Source organism: Panicum hallii, chromosome 9 (assembly GCF_002211085.1).
Source record: "Panicum hallii strain FIL2 chromosome 9, PHallii_v3.1, whole genome shotgun sequence".
In the NCBI taxonomy this organism is placed as follows: Eukaryota; Viridiplantae; Streptophyta; class Magnoliopsida; order Poales; family Poaceae; genus Panicum; species Panicum hallii.
In genome coordinates, this window is record NC_038050.1 from 58,443,818 (window position 1) to 58,465,229 (window position 21,412).

General features: G+C 41.6%; 3 protein-coding genes across 5 annotated transcripts; all 3 read left to right on the plus strand.

Moving 5' to 3' along the window:
- The first annotated feature begins 1,324 nt into the window (after positions 1 to 1,324).
- Positions 1,325 to 2,443, plus strand: LOC112873236 (PE-PGRS family protein PE_PGRS16-like). Its single transcript, XM_025936241.1, has 4 exons — positions 1,325 to 1,528; positions 2,054 to 2,122; positions 2,272 to 2,354; positions 2,440 to 2,443. The coding sequence occupies exons 1-4, from the start codon at positions 1,325 to 1,327 to the stop codon at positions 2,441 to 2,443; spliced, it is 360 nt and encodes a 119-aa protein (XP_025792026.1).
- Positions 2,444 to 4,787: 2,344 nt separating this feature from the next.
- Positions 4,788 to 8,589, plus strand: LOC112875504 (arabinosyltransferase RRA3-like). The gene is made up of 2 exons (XM_025939380.1): positions 4,788 to 5,195; positions 7,120 to 8,589. Exons 1-2 carry the CDS (start codon positions 5,007 to 5,009, stop codon positions 8,203 to 8,205), a joined length of 1,275 nt encoding a protein of 424 aa, XP_025795165.1. The 5' UTR covers positions 4,788 to 5,006; the 3' UTR covers positions 8,206 to 8,589.
- Positions 8,590 to 10,092: 1,503 nt separating this feature from the next.
- Positions 10,093 to 20,716, plus strand: LOC112878304 (mechanosensitive ion channel protein 2, chloroplastic-like). 3 transcript variants are annotated; one of them, XM_025942752.1, is made up of 14 exons: positions 10,093 to 10,233; positions 11,124 to 11,293; positions 11,386 to 11,445; positions 12,853 to 13,010; positions 13,851 to 13,971; positions 14,067 to 14,161; positions 14,407 to 14,520; positions 15,145 to 15,205; positions 16,985 to 17,134; positions 17,206 to 17,316; positions 17,695 to 17,862; positions 17,970 to 18,083; positions 18,985 to 19,041; positions 19,787 to 20,716. In XM_025942752.1, exons 2-14 carry the CDS (start codon positions 11,216 to 11,218, stop codon positions 20,495 to 20,497), a joined length of 1,998 nt encoding a protein of 665 aa, XP_025798537.1. In that variant the 5' UTR covers positions 10,093 to 10,233; positions 11,124 to 11,215; the 3' UTR covers positions 20,498 to 20,716. The 3 variants fall into 3 exon arrangements, with proteins under 3 accessions (XP_025798537.1, XP_025798538.1, XP_025798539.1); XM_025942753.1 differs by having other exon boundaries at positions 10,099 to 10,233; positions 11,105 to 11,293; XM_025942754.1 differs by lacking the exon at positions 10,093 to 10,233 and adding an exon at positions 12,403 to 12,517 and having other exon boundaries at positions 11,244 to 11,293.
- Positions 20,717 to 21,412: the final 696 nt, after the last annotated feature.

Here is a 21,412-nt window from a genome sequence, read left to right on the forward strand (position 1 = left end):
GTTTAACAAACATGAAAATATTTCCTTAACAAATCATCACATAACTAACAATGCATTTTAAACAGTATTAAGATTCTATTCTGTAACTTACTACTTTAGATAAATTAATACATTTTGATGGAAATACATAACATATCTGCACTAATAGTTTCTTGTAAGCACTTTATTTTTTTTATAAAATATATTGCTACACTAATATTTTTTATAGAGGAAATTCAGCAATTAGAGTGATGTGATATACTAAAATGATTTTTATAGCATTATAGTAATTATAATTGCAATCTAGGACCTTGAATGATATGGCGGTACTCATGCCTTTTTCTTCCATTTTTACTTTTTTTTTGCATTTCATCCATCAACAAAGATTCAGTTTGTCTTCAATACCATACATGTCGCTGGGTATTATTCAATCCTCGTATCACTAATCCACATCCAATTTTCCCGTTGTACGGAGTATTATTCAATCCCCTACCCAAATCGATATCTAACCTAACCGCGTATGGGCAGAAAAAAATGCATTATTTAAAACCGATCGATCACTCAATCCCCTTCCTCTCTCTCTCTCTAGCCAGTCTCTCTCTCCAACACACAAGTAGGCCTGAACACGGGCCGGGCAACTCGGTGAACTTGACATGACCCGCCTGAAAAAATCTGACCCGACACAACCCCAATCAATATGTGGGTTGTGCTCGGTTGTGCTCGGTCTGAAATTTTCTACCCACAATAAAAATCAGGACAGGGACGGCCAATTTTTTATCCGAAACCTGAAAACATCTCACCTAACCCAAAAATTATACACAAAATGTCATGTTTAGCATAACCCCACCCAACCCGATCCGACCACGCGTCGGGTCAGGCACTTCGGCTCGGGTCCGCTCCGGTGATAGGACCGGGCCGGATCGGCCGAAGAAAAGAATACCGGATTTTTCTTTGATCCAACCCATAATTAGATATGCACAAAGTAATTCCCTCTCCTTTAGGGCCTGTTTGGGACTGCTTCACTTCACCAAATTCGACTTCGCTTCGTGAAACTGTAGCCAAACACCCATAGCTTCACCAGCTCAGCTTCACCAAAAAATGTGAAGTTGGCCCCAACTTCACGAAATTCATGAAGCAGCCAAAATGGTACTTCACGAATAGTCATTTTGAACTCCCTCATAAAGTTGGGGGAAAATTACCCACCAATGCCACTGATTACACACCTGGAATGAAACGTTTTTCTTCTATTATCTCCCGTACCCGCGACCCGCCCCCCCCCCCCCTCTTCCTCCCTCTGTCCGCTCCCATTCCTCTGTCCGCTCCCTCAAAACCCTAGCTGCCGGCCATGTCCACGGGCGGCACGGGCTCCATGGGAGGCGCGGGCACCGCGGGCTGCGCGGGCGTCGCGGGCCCCGGCGCGGGGGGCGCGGGCGGCATGGGCCACGCGGCCCAGGGCGCGGCCGGCGTGGGAGGAAGCAGGGGAGGCGCTGGGAGGGGCGGCGCGGGAGGCAACAGGGGTCGTGCCCGCATCTCTAGTCTTCCGAAATCGGTATAATTTTTTCGCTCGATTTCTTCTATGGCTGCTGGTCAATTTCATTGCTGCTAAGTGTATGTATGCTAGTCAATTAGATAATTTGTCTTGTCATGAATGCTTCAAAATATTGCTCCACATAATTGTTGATTAGGGTGATTCTGTAGAATGGACGGATGATTATAATCGCATTGTATGTGAGTTATTCGCTGAACAAGTAAGGAGAGGGAATAGGTCAAATACACATTTGAACATTTTAGGTTACACTGAAGTGTCAGGAAAATTTTACCAAATGACCGGAATCGAGTTATCAAAGACACAAATCAAGAACAAGTGGGATAGGTTGAAGAATGATTGATCAATTTGGCAAAAGTTACTGCGGAATCAAACCGGAACCGGTTGGGATAATACAAGAGTAATTAACATGGACAATGAATGGTGGAAAAAAAATGAAAGTGGTAAGTATTATTTTGTTCACAAATTTTAGCTGTTCATCTATGTTCACAATACCTTCTTGGGGTTCTGATTACCTTCCTTGCTCAGGATGTGCCGGGTTCTGGAAAATTCAAGAACAAAGCGCTGCAAAATAAAGACTTCCACACTGCAAAGATTGTATTGGTGCTCCAGATGGGACACCTATTAGGGTGTCTCTACCCCCTAGTGAACAAGTAAGGTATATTGGAAAAATAGGGATACCGACTCAAAATATCCTAGCAATTTGCGACTTTGATATGAGATTCACTTATATTTCTGTGGGGCAGTCGGGTTCTGTGCATGACACCACTGTGTTGTATAATGCAATGAAGTTGGATCGAAAGTTCTTCCCACACCCTCCCAAGGGTAGGTAATTTATGGCTGGTTTCTACATTTTTAATTTTGCAACTCTAGTTCTTTATTATCTAAACATATCATATACTTTTTATTTGTAGGTAAGTATTATGTTGTTGATGCCGGATATCCTAATAGACCAGGATACCTAGCACCATACAAGGGTGAGAGGTATCACTTGCCCGAATGGCATAGAGGTGTAGAACCAAGGTCTCCTAAGGAAAAATTCAATCGTATTCATGCACGAGTTCGTAGTGTCATTGAGAGGTCATTTGGAGTCTTGAAAATGAAGTGGCAAATTCTCTATAAAATGCCGATGTATCCATTATGGAAGCAAAAGATGATACCGATAGGACTCATGGTGATCCATAATTTCATCCGTGAGCATAATAGTGGTGATTTAGACTTTGAACGTGTGGAGCGTGATGAAAATTATGAGCCTACAATACCGGAAAGGTATAACAAGTATGTAGTGCCCTCGGATGGATCATCTCCAGTACCCAATGCGCCTACTATGGATGTTTTTCGTGATGCATTAGCAACGGCTATTTCTTAAAGTTGGATGTAGTATGAGTAGTAGATCATTGAGACTTGATATGTAATGAAATTATTTTGGAATATTTGTACTTTATTATCTATTTATAATGTACTGTTATTTTTAATTAAGCGTTTAGATGAAAAATTATAAATGAAATCCTCTCATAATACATCGTTCAAGCGTATAAGGGACTTTTCCAATCGAATCTCTTTTTTCTAAAGCTGAAGTTGGTCTGCTAGCTAAATACTTTCAAAAACTCTGCAAGTTCAAAGCTGAGCTGCTGCTGTGAAGTTTATAAAGCTGAGCTACGATCTGTGAACCAGAGCGGTGGCAAACAGTCGCTTAGATCGATTATTCTCGCCCCTCCTCCCAGTAGCGGCCCGCAGCCGTACGACATGGGAGCATCTCTCCACGTTCATCGCTGCAGGGCCTCTTTGGGAGGCTTCCAGCTCCGGCTCCGTCGACGGCTTCTACTGGAGCTCTACCAAACACCGCTGAGACGAATGGCTTCAGTAGAGAAGCTCCTCAAAACCCGCTGACTAGAGCAGTTCGGGGGAGGGGAGCCCAGAAAACTGGCTCCCCGCAGCTCCACCCCATCACTTGCCTCCTTTGCCCTCCGCAGGTGGCGCGAACAGCTGACGGCCGGGGGCCGGCGACGGGAGGCGCGAGCATGAGCGCGAGTCGACGGCGGGCGACGATCGGCCACGGGAGTTCGAGGCGGCAACGGATCCTGAAGCGGCCGCGGAAGCACGAGGTGAGTGCGAGGTGGCCGGCAGCTGCCAGCGAAGAGAGCGCGAGGTGGAGGCGGAGCCGGCCGGCGACGAGGAGCGTGAGGTGGGGGCGGATACAACCAACGGCGGGAGCACGCAGACCGGCCTCACTTAGCTGCAGCGGATCCATCTTGCGGCTGGAGGCAGCGCCGGCGGAGCAGCAGCAGCGCATGGCCAGCGGCGGAGGCGCGGCAGCAAGCAGCAGCAACAGCGCAGCAGTGCCTGGCCAGCGACGGAGGTGCGGCAGGCGGCAGCAACAGCGCATGGCAGAGCAGCAGCGCAACGGCGTGGAAACAAGGAGATAAGGGTGAACGGATAAAGAATGGTTGAACGGATAAGAGAAGAAAACGTTAACAAAAGAAGGGAGAAAAAAAAAGAAAGGAAAAAAGAGGAAGAGAAAAAGATTAATTATATTCATTAATATTTTTATTTGTCTTTAATATATGAATTATATTATAGATTGAGGAAAAAAATGAAATTCATATGTACAACCAAGTAAGGGTATATTGGACATTTAATAGATTTCATGCATTGTCAATGAATCTAACAACCTATTCTACCGAACGTTTTTACTATAGCTCTCTACTAGTAGAAGCCGCTTCACCAAAAAAGCTAAAAAAACTACGTTAATAATTACTTATTATGTTTGAAAATAGAATGAGGATCATCCTAAAAAAAGTTGCTGCACGTTCTACTTTTCGAACCAACATCCAAAAAAAATATACCCCGTTCCAAGTTGTTGAAAAATAGAGCACCACATTTTCTTTTTGTACCGTTCCTCGACCCTATCGTCTCGTGAGCTTGGTGACAATGGATGTGGCTCGCTTGTTTGTTGACTACAAGGCATAGAAGGGATAACAACAAAAGTACTTCATCTCTTCTGTAGAGGGATGATATTATCTTTTTCACATTTACTTAACAACTATATGATTGCGCTTTTACAACAACAAGATCGAGCGGCGCTGAATGGACATAGAAAATATGAGTATACAATTTTTTTTTCCAAAAGCTAAATTTCATAAAAGTTTGTCTTGACTAGTTTCTGGGTTCTCAGCTTTTATAGTAGCAATGTTAGCTGTTGCAAGTTTGTGGTTGCGGCACGGTATGTCTAGATAAAGCTTAAACAAACGGGGACTATCCTGGCATATTTCGCAGCATCGGCATCGGCAACATTCACTAAATGACACTTTTTTTAAAAAAATCACTGAATGGGATACGGTCCATTTGATTGGGGGATGAATCGTAAACGAGGCGAAGATCCACTGACTCGCCTCATCATTTTTCCCCACTAAGAAAAAGGAGCTCTAAACCCCCACCGCCGGCTGCAATCTCACCCACCGCCGACGGCGAGATCTCCAGGATGGCCTTAGCCGGGCGGCGGGACGGCCCCCTCATGCTACGGGGCGGCGGCGGCGGGAAACCCCTGTCGCGCGGGTCTCGGATCGCGGTGGCGGTCGCTGTCGGCATCGGGCTTGGCTGCGTCTGCGCCTTCCTCTACCCCGACGGCCTCTTCCGCCCATCTGCCTCTGCCCTCCAATGGTCGCGCCACGTACTGCTCTTTCACTCTTTCATTCTTGTTTCTTTACCTTCCCTGCATCTGGTTAGAAACGGAGATCTTGGTCGTAACTGTGCTCGTCGTGCCTCATGGGTTAATAAGTGAATGGGGAATCACTTTAGCGTTCTACCTTGGACCAACCAGGAACGATGTGAGGAACCTGAAGGCTCTATGTCTAAGAGCATGCCATAAATAGATCCATGGCACTCCTCTAGATTAGCCTTAGCCAAAATAGTATTTAGTCTACCTTTTTGAAGGATGGTTTCGATGAGAGATTAAACAAGAAGTTTCTTGTTGGTGTGTCAAGCTGGGCATGGAATTTGAGTTCTGGCATCAGATAAAAGTTTGTTGCGGCCTTGTGGGAATGGTTCGGTTCTCAACATTTGTTTTGTTTCATATTTAAAGTGTCATTCGATAGGAGTATTGACAAACCTGGATGCAGATCAATGATTCTGATAGCTATGTGTGCCTAGATCACATTGCAATTTGAGATTCTCAAAAATTGTGTTCATGGTTGCCAACCTTTACTATGTTTAGCTACATGGAGATCACTTGACCTACCTATTCCTCATCGGCACAGTACCAAAATTAATGCAGTGCGCTTGATTCAATTCTTGCTAAACCTCCTCCAGTCCATCCCCAAATATAGCATAAAGTATACCTCTGCAAAACTAACTGTAAGAATATTTGGTAACCAGATGGATAGGAAGCAGGCAAGCAGCTCCAACACCCTGTAGAGATGCTAAATCTTCTGAGCGCTGGAGCGGTGTAGCTATTAGAATAGGGAAGGTTGACTTTCTATGTGTTGAGGCTGCATCAGCAAGCCATGGCAAGGCATAGTGACTTAATTGTTTTGAAATGAGTCTTAAGTGCCCAGAGTTAATGGTTTCACCTGCAACTTATGTTTTAATTAGGGTGAGGTATGGGACACAGGAAGGTCAGCCGAGCAATCAACTTTGGTCATGAGATTCCCCATTTACATGTTTTCAATCCTGCTCATGTTGTGCACATCAGGGCTCAAGGTCCAGCCTGGATGGCATTAAGAGCTAGATCAGATTGGATTCAAGTTGAGCTCAGTTTAGAGTCCCAAACTCTCAATATGAGCGAAGTCTGGGATTATTTTGTATGCTAAATAGAAAGTATAGAAAAACAAAGTTTCTCCAATTTAAGATTGTTGTTGATCTGTTGTTCTAAAAAAGAACACTTAATTCACGCAGGGCCATTTGAGAACCATCCCTGTGCTGTTAATTGGGTCTTGCCCACAGGGCCATTTGAGCACCATCCCTGTGCTGTTAATTGGGTCTTCGCCACACATGAGGCCCAGATGAATCTCCCGCCTCCTGCTCTAATGCATTTATATTTTGGATTAATTGGCCGCTTAATCTGCTCTTTAATGGCTAGTTGTTATCAATCACTGTTCGGTAGCAACAATGTTTTGCTATACCTGTATTGTTGATTTCTAAAGATAATAAATACTTCTGCTACATAACAGGACTCTTTTACCGAGGAAAATAAGTGAATGTAGACACGCCGTATATAAAGATTAAAGAATTGCTATTATGTAACTTATAAGTGATTTCTTCTAGTCTAGTAGTCTGTGACTTGTAATGCAATAATTGGTATTCTAAACTAGACATTAAGAAGCTACAGAGATGACCAGAACAACTTCTTCCTGGTACTACCTTTTCTGAATTGTGACTTAACCCCGTAGTTGTTTCTCTTGCTAACTTATTTTGCTTTGTCTGTGTTGTTACAGTAGCAACATAGCCATAGAATTAACTGCTGTGCACACTTTCATCATCATTAATACCTTTGTTTTCTTCTTTGTGTTTTGTACCTTTAGTTTTTATTTGTATTTGTACCATCCTGAAGAGTAGTTAAATTCTAATATACGATGTGTATTCTGCTCATTCATTAGGTTGACTCAACTGCTTGCGAATCATCGGGGCGAGTTACCAGCCTTAAGTCCCAGTTGGCATCATTGGAGAGAGAGAATGCTGAAATGAGGAGGCAGATTAATGAATTATCCATGAAACTTCAATTGGCTGGACAAGGAAAAGATGAGACCTTGTACAAGCCTGGTCCTTTCGGAACTGTCAAGGCTTTGAGAACAAATCCGACAGTAATGCCTGATGAATCTGTTAATCCCAGGTTGGCCAAGATAATGGAAGAGGTTGCTGTCAAGAAGGAGCTTATTGTTGCATTGGCAAATTCCAACGTCAGGGAGATGCTTGAAGTTTGGTTTACCAATATCAAACGAGTTGGTATTCCAAACTTCCTAGTTGTGGCATTGGATGACAATATAGAAAGCTTCTGCAAATCTAAAGGTGTTCCGGTCTACCGGCGTGATCCTGATGAAGGCATCGACAACATTGCAAAAACTGGTGGGAACCATGCCGTTTCTGGACTCAAGTTTCGTGTTTTAAGGGAGTTCTTGCAGCTTGGATATAGTATTCTCCTCTCTGACATTGATATTATTTTCCTGAGGAACCCATTCGATCATCTTTACAGAGATTCTGATGTAGAGTCCATGAGTGATGGCCACAACAACATGACAGCTTATGGTTTCAACGATGTGTTTGATGAGCCATCTATGGGCTGGGCCAGATATGCACACACAATGCGGATCTGGGTTTACAACTCCGGCTTTTTTTATATAAGACCAACAATTCCTTCTATTGAACTTCTAGATCGAGTAGCTTACCGCCTTTCTCATGAGAAGGCATGGGACCAAGCAGTCTTCAACGAGGAACTGTTCTTCCCATCTCATCCAGGTTATGAAGGCCTTCATGCATCCAGAAGAACCATGGATATTTATCTATTCATGAACAGCAAAGTGCTCTTCAAGACTGTGAGGAAAGATGCTCAGCTCAAGAAGCTAAAGCCAGTGATTGTGCATTTGAACTACCATCCAGACAAGTTAGACCGGATGAAAGCTGTTATTGAGTTCTATGTGAATGGAAAGCAAGATGCGCTGCAACGTTTCCCTGATGGATCAGAATGAGGAAATTACACATTGTTCTGGTACGGAAATATATACCCATCATATCCTTGTGGTTGTGGGGTTGTTCTGGCATTAGGATGGGATCCTCATACATGCGAGAATGTCAGATGATCCGAGTGCCATATGGATCCGTTGAGCTTGAGCTATTTGGACGTCGCTTTAGTCTCTACTAACCTCAACAGTTCTGTAGCAAACATGGAGTAGCTTAGATGGCTGATCACATTTTCCTTTTTAATCTGAGTTGTTGACATTGGAATTTCGAAACCGAGGCGGTTGCCATGTACTCAGACTACCGGCCACTATATGCTTCGATGCCGGCGTTCCCTTGTATCCTGGTTTGCTAGTGAATTGAGAACCAATTGCAGTTTTGATGATACGGATTAAGATTTTATATTATCCACGGTTGAAACAGTGCTGTGGACAGGGTTTGAGCACCGGATTTTCTTCTCCTCCCGTGATCTGAACCTTCGAAGCTAGCGCAAGTGATGTGATCTTGGTTTGTTCTTTTCTGCCGCGTCGCGTCGCTTGACCCAAGAGGCAACGTGGGGAACATGGAGATCCCCAGCATATGCCCGTTCGTCCGACCCAATCTTCGGTCTGGCAGCCTCCCGCTTCTTGGGCTGGTTTCGCCTGTTCGTCTGATAGCGGCATCGTGCCAACCTGCCACCCTGATATCCTTGCAAAACACGGGACATGATGACATGCCTGTCAGATTGCCTTAGGCCGGTGGTGGTACACCGCGCTCTACCGTTTGTGGCCCAAAACACAAGCGAGGGGCACCTGATCTCAGTTCCTTCCTTCCCATCGCTCAACGCGCGTTGTAGCAGCCTCCAACACACACCTCACGCTGCCATAGCTGGACGGCTGGACCACCGTCACCTGGAATTAATGACCTCAAAGTTTTGCGTAGAGAATTTAAATTTCGAGCTAAAGTTGGGATTCATAAGTAGAGTTTATTAGCTTTTTATGCGATGATGAATCTATGGATCCATTACATGAAACTCTATTTATAATGCGTCCAGGAGCTAACGAGGCTCTTCTACTGAAATCTGAATGTCTCAATTCCTGAGTGATCGCAGAAAAACAAAAAAGAACGGTCCTTTTGGATTTCGAGTTCTTTGTATGCACTACAGCACGGCCTACTTTAGTCTGAACTTTTTTAAGGCATTTTGGACACCGCTTCTTTGGAAAAAGATTGAAATAAAAACTACCCCAAATGTCAGAGCCAGTTAGCAGTTGTTATAATGTCCTTACTGATTCTTAAACTACTATAGAGAAGCAACGACACAAGAAAAAAAAAATCATATTCCACGCTGAGTCGCTGACTTGCTGAGGAGTCACCGGTTTTGGAGCAAGAGTTGCAAACTGAACATGGTTGTGGACCGTTTACCGTGTGAGGGCCCGGCCAGGAGTTCAACACTTCTTGGTTTTGGGCCCTGGTATTGTATGCCGAGCCAGCCTTGGAGGCTTGGAGCAAAATATCAAGCAGCTCGATCTTTCTCGTAGACGCACAAAGAGAAAGGGAAGAGGAATTCATTCTTTCTGGCACACGGACCCGGCATGCCGCACGCTGACAAAAGAAGAACCCGACGAGTCAATAATGGACAGCAGCGCACAGAGAGATCGGAGAAGGAAGGAAGGGGGTGAAAAGATGCGGAGAAACCAAACCAAAACCATAAACTCGCGCGGCCGATAAGGCACCACGTGCGTGGCGTGTGGCCCGTCGCGCTCGTCCTCCTCGCTGTGTCGCCGCGCGCGGACGGCGTTATCGCCTTCGCCTTCCTCTCCCCACACTCCCTCCTCCTGATTCCTATTCCCCTCCCCCAGCCAACCCCCCTCCTCCATTCCGTTTCTCCGGGAGGAACTAGTCCCAACCCCCCCGAATCCCACCGGCTCCCGGCGAGCTCGTGCGCGGTGCCGGGGCCCCAGGCGCGGCCCCCGCCCCTCCCCCGCCGGGCTCGGCGGCCGGACCGCTCGCCGCCGCCCTTCCCGACCCGGCGCTGTCGGTCCTGCTCGCCCTCTGCCCAGGTAAGGTGTTTCCGGCCGCCTCGCGTGCGCAACTCTTTGTTGCAGCCGTTTTCCTCGGTAAATAGCTGTTTAGAGTTTAGACTTCACCTTGAGGTTCATGCTGATATCGAGCTTAGCGTGCTTAATCATGCCCTAAACAGTTTATAGGATGCCTGGCTGTTCGACGCTGGCCCTAGGAACCTACGTTTGTAATTAGGTCAGTCGGAGGACCACTGTAGACCCCTGTAGACTGTAGTACCAGCTAACCGTAGGTAAATTTGGTTCAGCTAACTGGCACTCCTGGTATTTTTGGCACGGCTAAAATCATAAAATATTGATTGTGCTCGAGCAATTTGATATCAGACCAAGTAGCAGTGTGTTGGCTAGCTAGACTAAATTTTGCTACTCGGCATGTTGGTCAAAAATTCAGTAAGGTTCTGTAGGGAATTAAAATTCTGCGGGGAAGGCCTGAAGCAAACCAAATATCACAAGGCAGTGTTAACAATTTTTTTGGCAGGATAAATAAGTTTCATAAAAGCAAACATACGCATTGCCACCACATTGCCATTGTATTAATGGTTTTGTGGGATTATCGTACCTGAGGATCTGAGGGTCTAATTTCCAAATGGCCGGAGATCACCTATTGCCACCAGCATAAGACAACCACAGTGCTATTGAAATTCCAGCTTCTATCTTGTGCTGTATGATTGTAATATAGTGAGTTCTTCATCCCGTAATAGTTTCAAGAATTACTTAGTCTCTTATCCCTCTGCCATAGCCATTGTCTGCTGATGATCCATCTCTGCGAGCAAACTGAGTACTCTATAGTGTGAACAAGATCATAAACAGTTGAAGTGACATTTAGCGGTTTTTAAAATAAAAGCCATTCTAGTTGTTTTTTTATGTTTCAGGTGTGTACATTAGCACATATGGCAAATCAGTGACTGATAGAAGACTGGCGTTCGGTGGACGTGAATTTCATTCGATTTGAGTTTTGCTTGAGATGGCCGTTGGTTTGACATCCCAGCTGTTTCAAAGAGTGCCTGCTACTGACATATTTTGCCAAAGGAACAAACTTAGGGTACATATTGCTCCCTGCTTTTCTTGTTATTCATAATCTTCTTTGTTGTCGTTTTACAAATTTCTCTCTCTCTCTCTCTCTCTTTTACTCAGAGCCCTGAGATGAGGAGTTCTCTTCCCTTGTCATCCACTTCGTTTCCTTCAATTGCTGATGTACGTTTTTTTTTTTCAATTGCTAAGTTAACAGCACAGTTCATTCATTCTAAGACCAATTTAGAAGGGGAGCACTGACTAGTGATACTTCTTTTATCATGCTCTAGTGGAAGACATCTAACTGTTCGTGTGCCCTGTTCGTGTGCCCTTCTCCCGCTTTTCTTTTGTTTTCGAAATTTGAAAAATCACTCCCTTGTTGTTCATATTAAATATTCGTTGTGTAATTTAGTACAATCAGTTTAGGTGGAGAAAATGGTTCTTCCAATTTTGTATATGACAGAAGAGTTAGGGAATTAACTATTATTGTCTGTTTCTCAATTGTAGCTGTACGGACAACTCTGTGTATATCATGGTATTATTTTATAAACCTATTTTGGTTTTGCAAAATTTGCTGATCTATCTAAGACCTAGTTCGAAAGAAGAGGCATTTGTTCAAATTTGCTGATCTTTTTTAGACCTAGTCTGAAAGAAGAGGCAGTTGAGTGTATTTGGTTTGAGATTTTGAGTTACATGAGCATACATCCACATGCCATATCGCAAGGTTATAGTCATACTCACTGGGAAATACGATTGAACAATATTTTGCTAAGTTTTGTTTTTGAACTAAAGGCCTATCTGCATGCCTTTTGATCAATTGTTGAAAGGTCGAGAAATGGGAAGTAACTGATGTTTATAACTCTTATGTATTTAGCAGTGCCAACATCCATCACATATGTTCAACGAAGCAACAATGCTTGTTCTTTATTAAATCATACTCCCCAATAGCTCTCTATACATATACTTTTGGGCGTTTGGAATGAAAATTTGTTGACTTCATGAAAATAAGTAAATAACATTTGTACTTTCATTTCCAAAACTACTTTACAATATTGTATTTATGGTTTTATCAACTTATTGGAATTAATATTATTTTCAAATGTGTGCCTTGGAGACTGAAACCATAAAACCTACATATAGGTATCAAAGGCTGTATGACTGAATACATGACATACTTTATCCCTCAGAATATAATGTGCAATCTAAAGCCTACTCTTCCTTCCATCCTAACTTGAGTGTTGCCATTTGTTCCAAGGTAACAGTTCTATGATATTATTGTTGTATGGAACTAGTTCTATTTTTTTCTCTAAATTTGTGCCAGTACGATGGTTAAGAACAGTGTTACATGGACACAGCTGCAGGTATCGAGTCCGGTTCGGGTGTGGGTCTCTGTCTCTTTGACTTGGCAAACTTTTGTTTGCACATACTAAATACCACTTGGAATCTAACACTGTTGTCGCCTGACGGTGATCAGCTGGACAAATCTTTAGGATGCTGGTGTCCAAGTTACACTGATAAAAAGTTCACTGGTTTTGCTCCCATCATATTAGATCTTACGGAGTAATTCCCTTTTTTTCTTTTTTTTTGCAGAGACAAGACTGTTGGGGGCATAATGTGTTGGAGAGTAACTACAGGCCCATGCTTTATACACCTCACAAATATAGATCTCTGGGCTTTAGGACTTTTGCGTTGCCAGTTCCTTTGCAGGAAAACCCTCTTGTCAAGAGCGCAGCAGTAGCACTGACTAGGTAGTTCCCCTTGTACCATTATTTATTTATGAAGTTCCTGAATGCGGAGGAAGTTTCCAACATCCATGATTACACTGATGCAGTAGAGCGAACATAAATACAGTAATTTTGATCCTTCTATTTTTGCATGACTGCAAAGTCAGTTAGTCAGGACATTGGAGAACAATTGTCTGGAGTACATAGTACCACAGGTCTGTAATTTAGTATCTCACACTGTGTTGGTAAGGGGAGCATATAATAATATGCATTTAGTAGGGGGATGACTTATACCTCTTGTTACGAGTCTTGAGGTCTTCCCTCTTCAGTATCCTATTGAAGTTAGATAATAAGAGAACAATGGTACTAAATTTGATGTTTTGGCATATGATGACGCACATATATCATATTGTAGTCCCTTTTTAAAATATTCATTACTAAAGTAACTTACGGATTAGTCTGCAACTCTACATACAAGTTGGACAATATAGTTTAGTAGCTAATTTATTGGAAGTCAATTTGAAGCCTGGTCATGCTCTTGCACTGGCTACATTCCGTAGACAGTTTTAGTTGACTTTTTTTGTTCCTGACTTATTTTTTCTTAAAGTTACTATTACACTCTATATGCAAATTTATTAGGTTAATGCTTGAATTGTCTGTTATGGTTTTAGTGAGCGAAATGTAAATCTGCCCATGGAATGGTACCATTGTACTCACTTCTGCAGGAACGCATATTGAAAAATCTAAAAACTTCAGGATGTGGAACATTTTTTATTTTTATTTACTTGAAAAACTGTCCACTTTAATATCGCATCTGTATGTAATTCATATTTTTGTAGTAATTGTTTTTGTTTGCCTTGACAGGTCATGCGATACTTTACTTGCAAATCCTGCTACTTCACTTGTGGTCCCTGCAATTGGAATTATTGTGTTTGCTCTATGGGGTTTTTTGCCACTAATGAGGGATATTAGAAACCGTTTTGATGTATGTTTCTGTTACATGCAACCATTCTTTTGATTTACATGATCATATATCGGGCTAGCTAAAAATATGGCAACTGTTCATAATGGACCTTGCAGCATGGAGGCAATTGGAAGAAGAGCCCTACATATTTAATTTCTTCGTCCTACCTTCAACCTCTACTTCTCTGGACTGGAGCAACACTAATATGCAGGTATAGCTCCACCATATGTTTTCTGCAGTGGCAACCCTATCCACTTGATATTTCATTGTTGCAATCCTATCCACTTGATAATTCTTCCTGTTTCCCATAGGAATTGCCCTGCCTACAGTTCCTGCAAAATTTATGTGGTCCAATTGGGCTTTAACCCTTTTGTAGTTTTGTTTTCTGTTACTTATCTATCTCTAGTTTTGTTTTCTGTTACTTATCTTTCTCTTTGTCCATGCAATGTATTACAGGGGTTTGGATCCAGTTGTGTTGCCTACAGCAGCAAGCCAAGCTGTGAAAACACGCCTGATTACTTTCGTGAGATCATTATCAACTGTCCTGGCTGTTGCATATATTTTCACAAGGTGCACATGCTACATTCTAAAAAACTTCAGGTGTTGTTTGTAAGTTGTAGCTTTATATTCAGTCATGCTCATGTAAGTTACTTCAAGGTAATGGCAAAGTCTATAACAACATTTCTAGACAGTTTATATAGTCAAGTACTCAAGATAGCGGAGTCAATTGCAAAAGCACATGCTGGAACTACAATTTCAGCCATGATGAATCTAACAGCATCAACCTTAATACCTTATGTTGCAAACTATTTGCATTTTTAGGTATTGATGATCAAAGCTAAAAAAGTTTGACATTGGACAATCCTAAAACTACTTATATTTGTGATTGGAGGGTTTAATTTCAACATTGTTTAACAAGTAACCAAGGATATATTCATGTGGAATTATTTTCTTTGCTTTATCGAACATCTCTAGATGGAGTCAAGTCATTGAAATATTACTTAAGCTAAATATCACATATTGCAATGGAAAGATGTGCAGATCAACATTAGTGATTGCTACCCTGATTTGCATGATGTTGAAGGGGTCTGTATATTTTATGTTCTCTTGCCTTGTATGATTGAGTTGGTTTGATCGTGTTTAGTTTTCTTCCTTTTTTTTTGACACTTAACATATTTTTTTTCTTCTTTTTAGCTTGATTCAGCAGGTACAGAAGTTTCTTGTGGACCATCGTCATCCCAATGATACAAGAAATGTAAGATCCTTATATAATAACAAGTAAATTATGGTATCTACCATAGTTCTTTGAACTTACCTTTTTTCGTATGCAATTTGCTTCTCTTTATTCACTAGGGCCCTCCCCCTCTGCCAACCATTCATTCACTCACTCATAGCAATGCGTGGCAAACCGATTGTGTTATGTAGAACTCTCTTTATGTATCTTCTTGACTCCTATCTCTTGATCTCCAAATAATGGTTCAGGAGATGCAGGATCCAACATTGCTTCTTTTGAAACAAGTCATAACCAGGAACCAGCAAGACAACCGAATCTATGGTAGTATCACTGCCTTTGGCAAAGGCATCAGAGAGAATCAGAAAGAGCCAACAATTTAAAAGTTATAAGAAGTGAGCATTTTGAAAGAAATAGTATGCAACCCAAAACACAGAAACTTTCTTATGTAACACATAATGCCCTAAAAAGTTTAAGGTGCAGCTAAATAAACCAACAAAACATTTACAAGTATGAAATCCACCATCAAAGTCATACTGCCGGCTGTTGCGCACTGCTGACATGCGCCAGCAGATTCCTTTTTGAGCTGTGAGCTGCTAGAGAAAGTTCCATGAATATGACATCAGCAATTCATCATCCAACAAAATTAGTCGCCACCTCAAGCTGACTGGACAAGACACTATATTGCAACTCAATAGCAATTGTGAGAAAGTCAGCTAACTTATTAGCAAGTCCAGTTTGTGATAGTTTACTGTTTTAGTTGAGTTAGCTAGATGGAATCATGCTAGCTTACGGACCTATAGTACAATTTCTCTTGGTTATATGAGAGCACCCCCAATTCACAGTTTTTCTCGGAGAAGAATGTATGTATTTAATGTCTGTTTAGAAATAACCCTTCCAATTTATAGTGTCTAAATGCCCCAGGGCCAGTAGATAAGTTTTTTTTTTCTCGAACACGCAGGAGATCTGAGTATCAATATATTAAGAATGTGGGTGAGAACACCCAGAGTACACAGGTTTTGTTTTGTTTTTCGGGGGGAAACAAATTCTGTAGAAATAAACCCCCTTACACACAAACTATCACTCTATTACCCTTAACACTTTTTTCCAGACCCAAGACCAGGATCAACTATCCTTTTTTTTTCCTCGAACACGCAGGAGAGCTGCGTATCTTTGTATTAAGAGAGGAGCCAGCTGGTAACTGGGCGAGGATGTGAGTAACTCCTCGAGCTCCAGGAATACCCCACAAATGCAGCTCCTCCCTGATGGATGAAAGAACTCCATTCAGGTTTGGCTGCAAGCCATCAAACACATAGCGGTTGCGATGATTCCACAGCGACCATGCCACCAAGATTATAATTGAGTTAAGCCCATTTTTAACCGGCCCATCCACCCTGCTGTTCACCTTGTCCCACCAATCATCCAAGGAGTTTTCATCAGGTCGTGGGGCTAATGCCTGCAAACCGAGCCCTTGCAGAACATTGAGTGGGGGGTATGATTATAGAGAGATGGCACTCTGAGATGGCACTCTGATTCCTTCTTAATAATAATATAGAATTAGTGATTGAAACTTTGCTGAATGAGTTGTGTATTTCGATCACATAATTTTGATGCCCAACATTTACTTGCTAGCAGCCTTAATGTCTATTTGCTATACTTCTGAGCGTCCTGTATGATATTTAACCTTACCAAATCTAGAAATAAGTAACAAAGTCAAGGTATCTTCTGATTCGTAATATTTCTATCACATAATACATTTTTTCTCATGTTGCAGTATTTCTTATGTGAGATTGTTTCTGGCAGATGGGATTTGATTTTACCATGAAAGCTCTTTATACTGGTATTTGGATTGCTGCTGTTTCTCTCTTTATGGAGTTGCTGGGTTTCAATACCCAGAAGTGGATAACTGCTGGAGGTTTTGGGACAGTATTGCTTACACTTGCTGGTCGTGAGGTACTACAACACATTCTGCTGATAGGATTACTTTGTCCTATTGTGCTAATAGCAATCATAATTTGTTGCAGATTTTCACTAACTTCCTCTCGAGTGTCATGATCAATGCCACACGCCCATTTGTAGTCAATGAATGGATCAATGCAAAGATAGATGGTGTTGAATTCTCTGGCATTGTTGAGGTCAGTATTATCATGCCTTATTTTAAGTTTTCAATCTATTGTGTAAATATAAAATATTTGGTTCTGTTTCTCATATTGTATGGCTAAAACTACACCATCTATTTATGATATTATCTGTAGGATTATTTAAGGTATTATTTGTTTGTACTAATATCAGTTGTATCCCCATAAAAGGTCTGGTCAATGCTTCATTTAATCTAACTTGTATATCAGAGATGTTAGCAAAATGACATTTCTTACCTGATTACCTTAGCTCCAGGAGGAGATTAGGTGCTAGGTCAAGGTTGTCCTACCCTTTTCTTCTTTAATATAATGATACACAGCTCTCCTGCATGTTTGAGGAAAAAGATTGCTAACTTAAATTGATTTGATTTTCAGCATGTTGGTTGGTGGTCTCCAACAATCATTAGAGGTGATGATCGAGAAGCTATATACATTCCTAATCATAAGTTTACAGTTTCTATATTAAGGAATAACACTCAGAGGACCCATTGGCGTATTAAGACCTATCTTGCTATAAGCCACATGGACGCTGGAAAAATTGGGGTAAGCACCAGATGAATTACTTAGCATAATCCATATCTCTTTTCTATTCAACCTTTTTCCAGTGTATTAAATAGACTATCTTAGCCATGCTTTATTTTCTTTGGCAGATTATTGTTGCAGACATGAGGAAAGTGTTGGCGAAAAATCCACATATAGAACAACAGAAGCTGCATAGAAGAGTATTCTTTGAGAAAATTGATCCAAAAAATCAAGCACTTATGGTAATTCCTTACAATGAGAAATTCCATCTTTGGGTTGAAGTACTATCACACGATCAGTTCTCACTAAGAACTGTGTGCTCAGCATTGGTACATCTTTTTAGGCATAATAGCCTGATTGAGCTGTCTGCAAAAGACCTCCCTCTCCTTATTCTTATCTTTGGGCTTTTTGCTGTTTTTTAAAAGTCGTTTTACTGTTTATATCACCTATAAAACTTACCTTAGTTGTGCAAAATACCCAGTGCTTCAAGGCCATTTCATTGTGTTTGTCCTTTTAGAATTTGTGCTAGACGGATTGCTTGTTTCTATATGGCTGTAGCCTATAGGTATGCGGTGTCGAGTCGATATAAGTGCTGAATTTAGCTACCATTCTACCAACTTGGTTCAAAATTATCCATAACAACTTGGTTCAGATATGCTGGTCTTATTTTCTTAGGGCTGTTTAGATGAGAGATTTCTCTAGGAAATTTTGGTATTTAGTGCATGTTAAAACTGAATCTTCAAATTTGATCCAAATCCTTCCTGTACAAACAGGTCCTTAGCTTTTCAGCGAATATTTTGCATTATCAAAATCTGACCATGTTCTGATATTTAAGTTGGCCTGCTTTATGATATCCTCCTTGTCCAAATAGGTCCTTAGCATGAAATCCAGTCTCTCCTGATATTTAAGTTCGCCTGCTTTATGGAATAATGGCATTAAAACCACCAACCTTGGCATGTTTTTGCCTTCCGTTTGTTTCCCATTAAATTGTCGGCTTGCTTGCATGCAAATGGTGTCAATATCCTAGTTTCATGCACATTTATCTATCTTTATACATTCTTAGAATACTATTCTATTGCTTTGAGTTTCATATTCACCATCAACTCAGTTCATTTCCTTTCATTTTTGCTGTGTTTCTTGTAGATTTACATATCCTGTTTTGTGAAGACATCACGTTTTGAGGAGTATCTCAATGTCCAGGTATTATGTTTATCCATTGCAACATATTTTTCTTGCATGAAACCCTAGGATATGTTCTATAGGCATATGCTTATGGTATATGCTGAACAAATATGTTCTGTCACTCATGACCATTATTTTCTAGCACGTGTTCTTCAAATACTTGCTCAGATCAGTAGGAATGGTTATGGAATAGGGTACTTTCATGGTATCGCCGATTAAGTGTCACCACATTGGAGCTTTCAGAGCTATTTCAGTTTGGAGAGTTCAGTTTCCTATCTCATTTCCATTATTGTCAACAGTTATCAAGATGACATAAAAAGGCAAAATAAATGTAACCATATAACGCTACATAATTCTTGCAAAGAATAGAAAATTATAAATGCATTCGGCATAAAACTGTATGGCTACCTTAGCATGTCCAATGTTGAATCTTGAACCCGGTATATTTGGTTTTGCTTGAACTCCGATATTGATTATAACTGCAGAGGATTTCTGAACTGATCTGATTGCTTTCATCCTATTGTGCATCAATATCTTTTAGACTTTTTTATATGGGAAAATTATTCAAGGGCTGCTCCTTTTTTTTAATCTTGACTAAAATTCCTTGTAGAAGGCTAGAAGCTTAGGATGCCATTTCAGCATGCCATGCATTTAAATCAAAGTATTTCAGCTGGGTTTTAAGCTGCATTTAATATAAACTAGGAGGCGTCACGCCATACTAAAAAATAATTAATAAGATTTTTCTATGTTCCAAATTACACAGGAAACTGTTATGTTGGATCTTCTTAGAATAGTTGGTCACCACAAAGCAAGGCTTGCTACCCAAATTCGAACAGTTCAGAAATCATATGGCAATGCAGATTTCGATAACATTCCTTTTGGAGAGGGCATGTATAGTCGCGTCAGCGGGCGTCCACTTCTGATTGATACATCTGCAAGGATCAGTGATGATAAGGGCAAACCTCAACCGGTATCATCACGTGAGGAGCAGAAAGTCAAGACAAGCGGTTCGGTAGAGGTCAAGTCTGCTTCACCTGAAAACGCTAGTTTAAACAACTCTGAAAAGCAGGATCAGAAAAAATCGGTACCTGAAGATGCTCGGGTGAAGAACAGCAAGAGTGATAATGTGATGCCAGTAACATCATCTTCAGATCCTGTTACGTCAATTTCTAAGACTGGTAAAGGGAAGACACATGAAGCTGAGGTCACTGAACGCCAGGATGGTTCCGTGTCCGTGGCTAATCCGAAGAAAGAATCTAGACCTGCTTTCGAAGACAACATTGTTCTGGGCATTGCTCTTGAGGGCTCCAAGAGGACACTGCCTATGGAAGAAGGAAACCCTTATCTATCACTATCCGAGACTGAGCCAGACACCGTAACTGTAGATTCTGCTTCTTCACCGAAAGACGAGATAGCACAAAGCCTGAAAAATTCAGGTCAAGAGAAGGCTGACCAGAGGAATATAGATAGGTGATCTGAGTTCAGATTGAATCTTTGTGAAGATTTGTCACCAAGCCTACCTTTTTTGTGCGCTTGTGCAAATGCGATCTGTCACACATCATTGTGCTATAGCTTTGTAAAAGATGCGAGTGGTTACTTACAAACATTCTGTACATATTCTGTTGCTGATTTGAGTCGGTTCTTGCTTTGCTTATGCATCAGCATGAGCTGCTGCAGCCGTCGTTTCCTTTCCCAGGTTTGCTTGAACTTATGTTAGCATTGACATGCGCTGCGAGCTGAAGAGTGCATGTTTGATGCTCGGCAATAAGCATGGGCGGGCAAGTGTTATATAAATTTAACCCTGCCAGGTTGGTTTTGCGGATCTTGATTCATTGCTGAGGAGCTTCATGGGAAAAAGAAAATATGCGGCATAAGTTCAAAACCCGTTTGGAACACATTAATTTAATGAAAGGCTTGGGGGACTTGGGCCATGATAATTTTAAAGCCTTTTTGCAACAATCAATTTAATAAAAGGCTCGGCGACTTGGGCCATTGATAGGTTTAAGGGAAAATTCCCTGGAAGGCCCTCAAGCAAATGATGCTTTCTTCTGTGGCCCTGGAAAATTGAGACGCCCTTCCGTGGCCTTCTTTTTATTTTCGTTCCCTTCCACGGCCCTCCCGTTAGATCTGCAGTTAAGTCCCAGTGTCCCAGTTAAGTGACTGTGAAAAGACCGTAGTACCCCCGGGCGAAATCCCCTGCAATGCCCTCAAACAAATCACGCTTCCTTCTATGGGTACACTCAGAGCTTGATATCTTGTAGTAGCATTGCTATGTATAAGCATCAACTGATACATAATATAAGATAAACAAAAGGACAGCATTACACTCCCACAATTTTGAGAAAAAACTAAAAATCGGTATGTATATATGAAATGTCGTATGAAATAA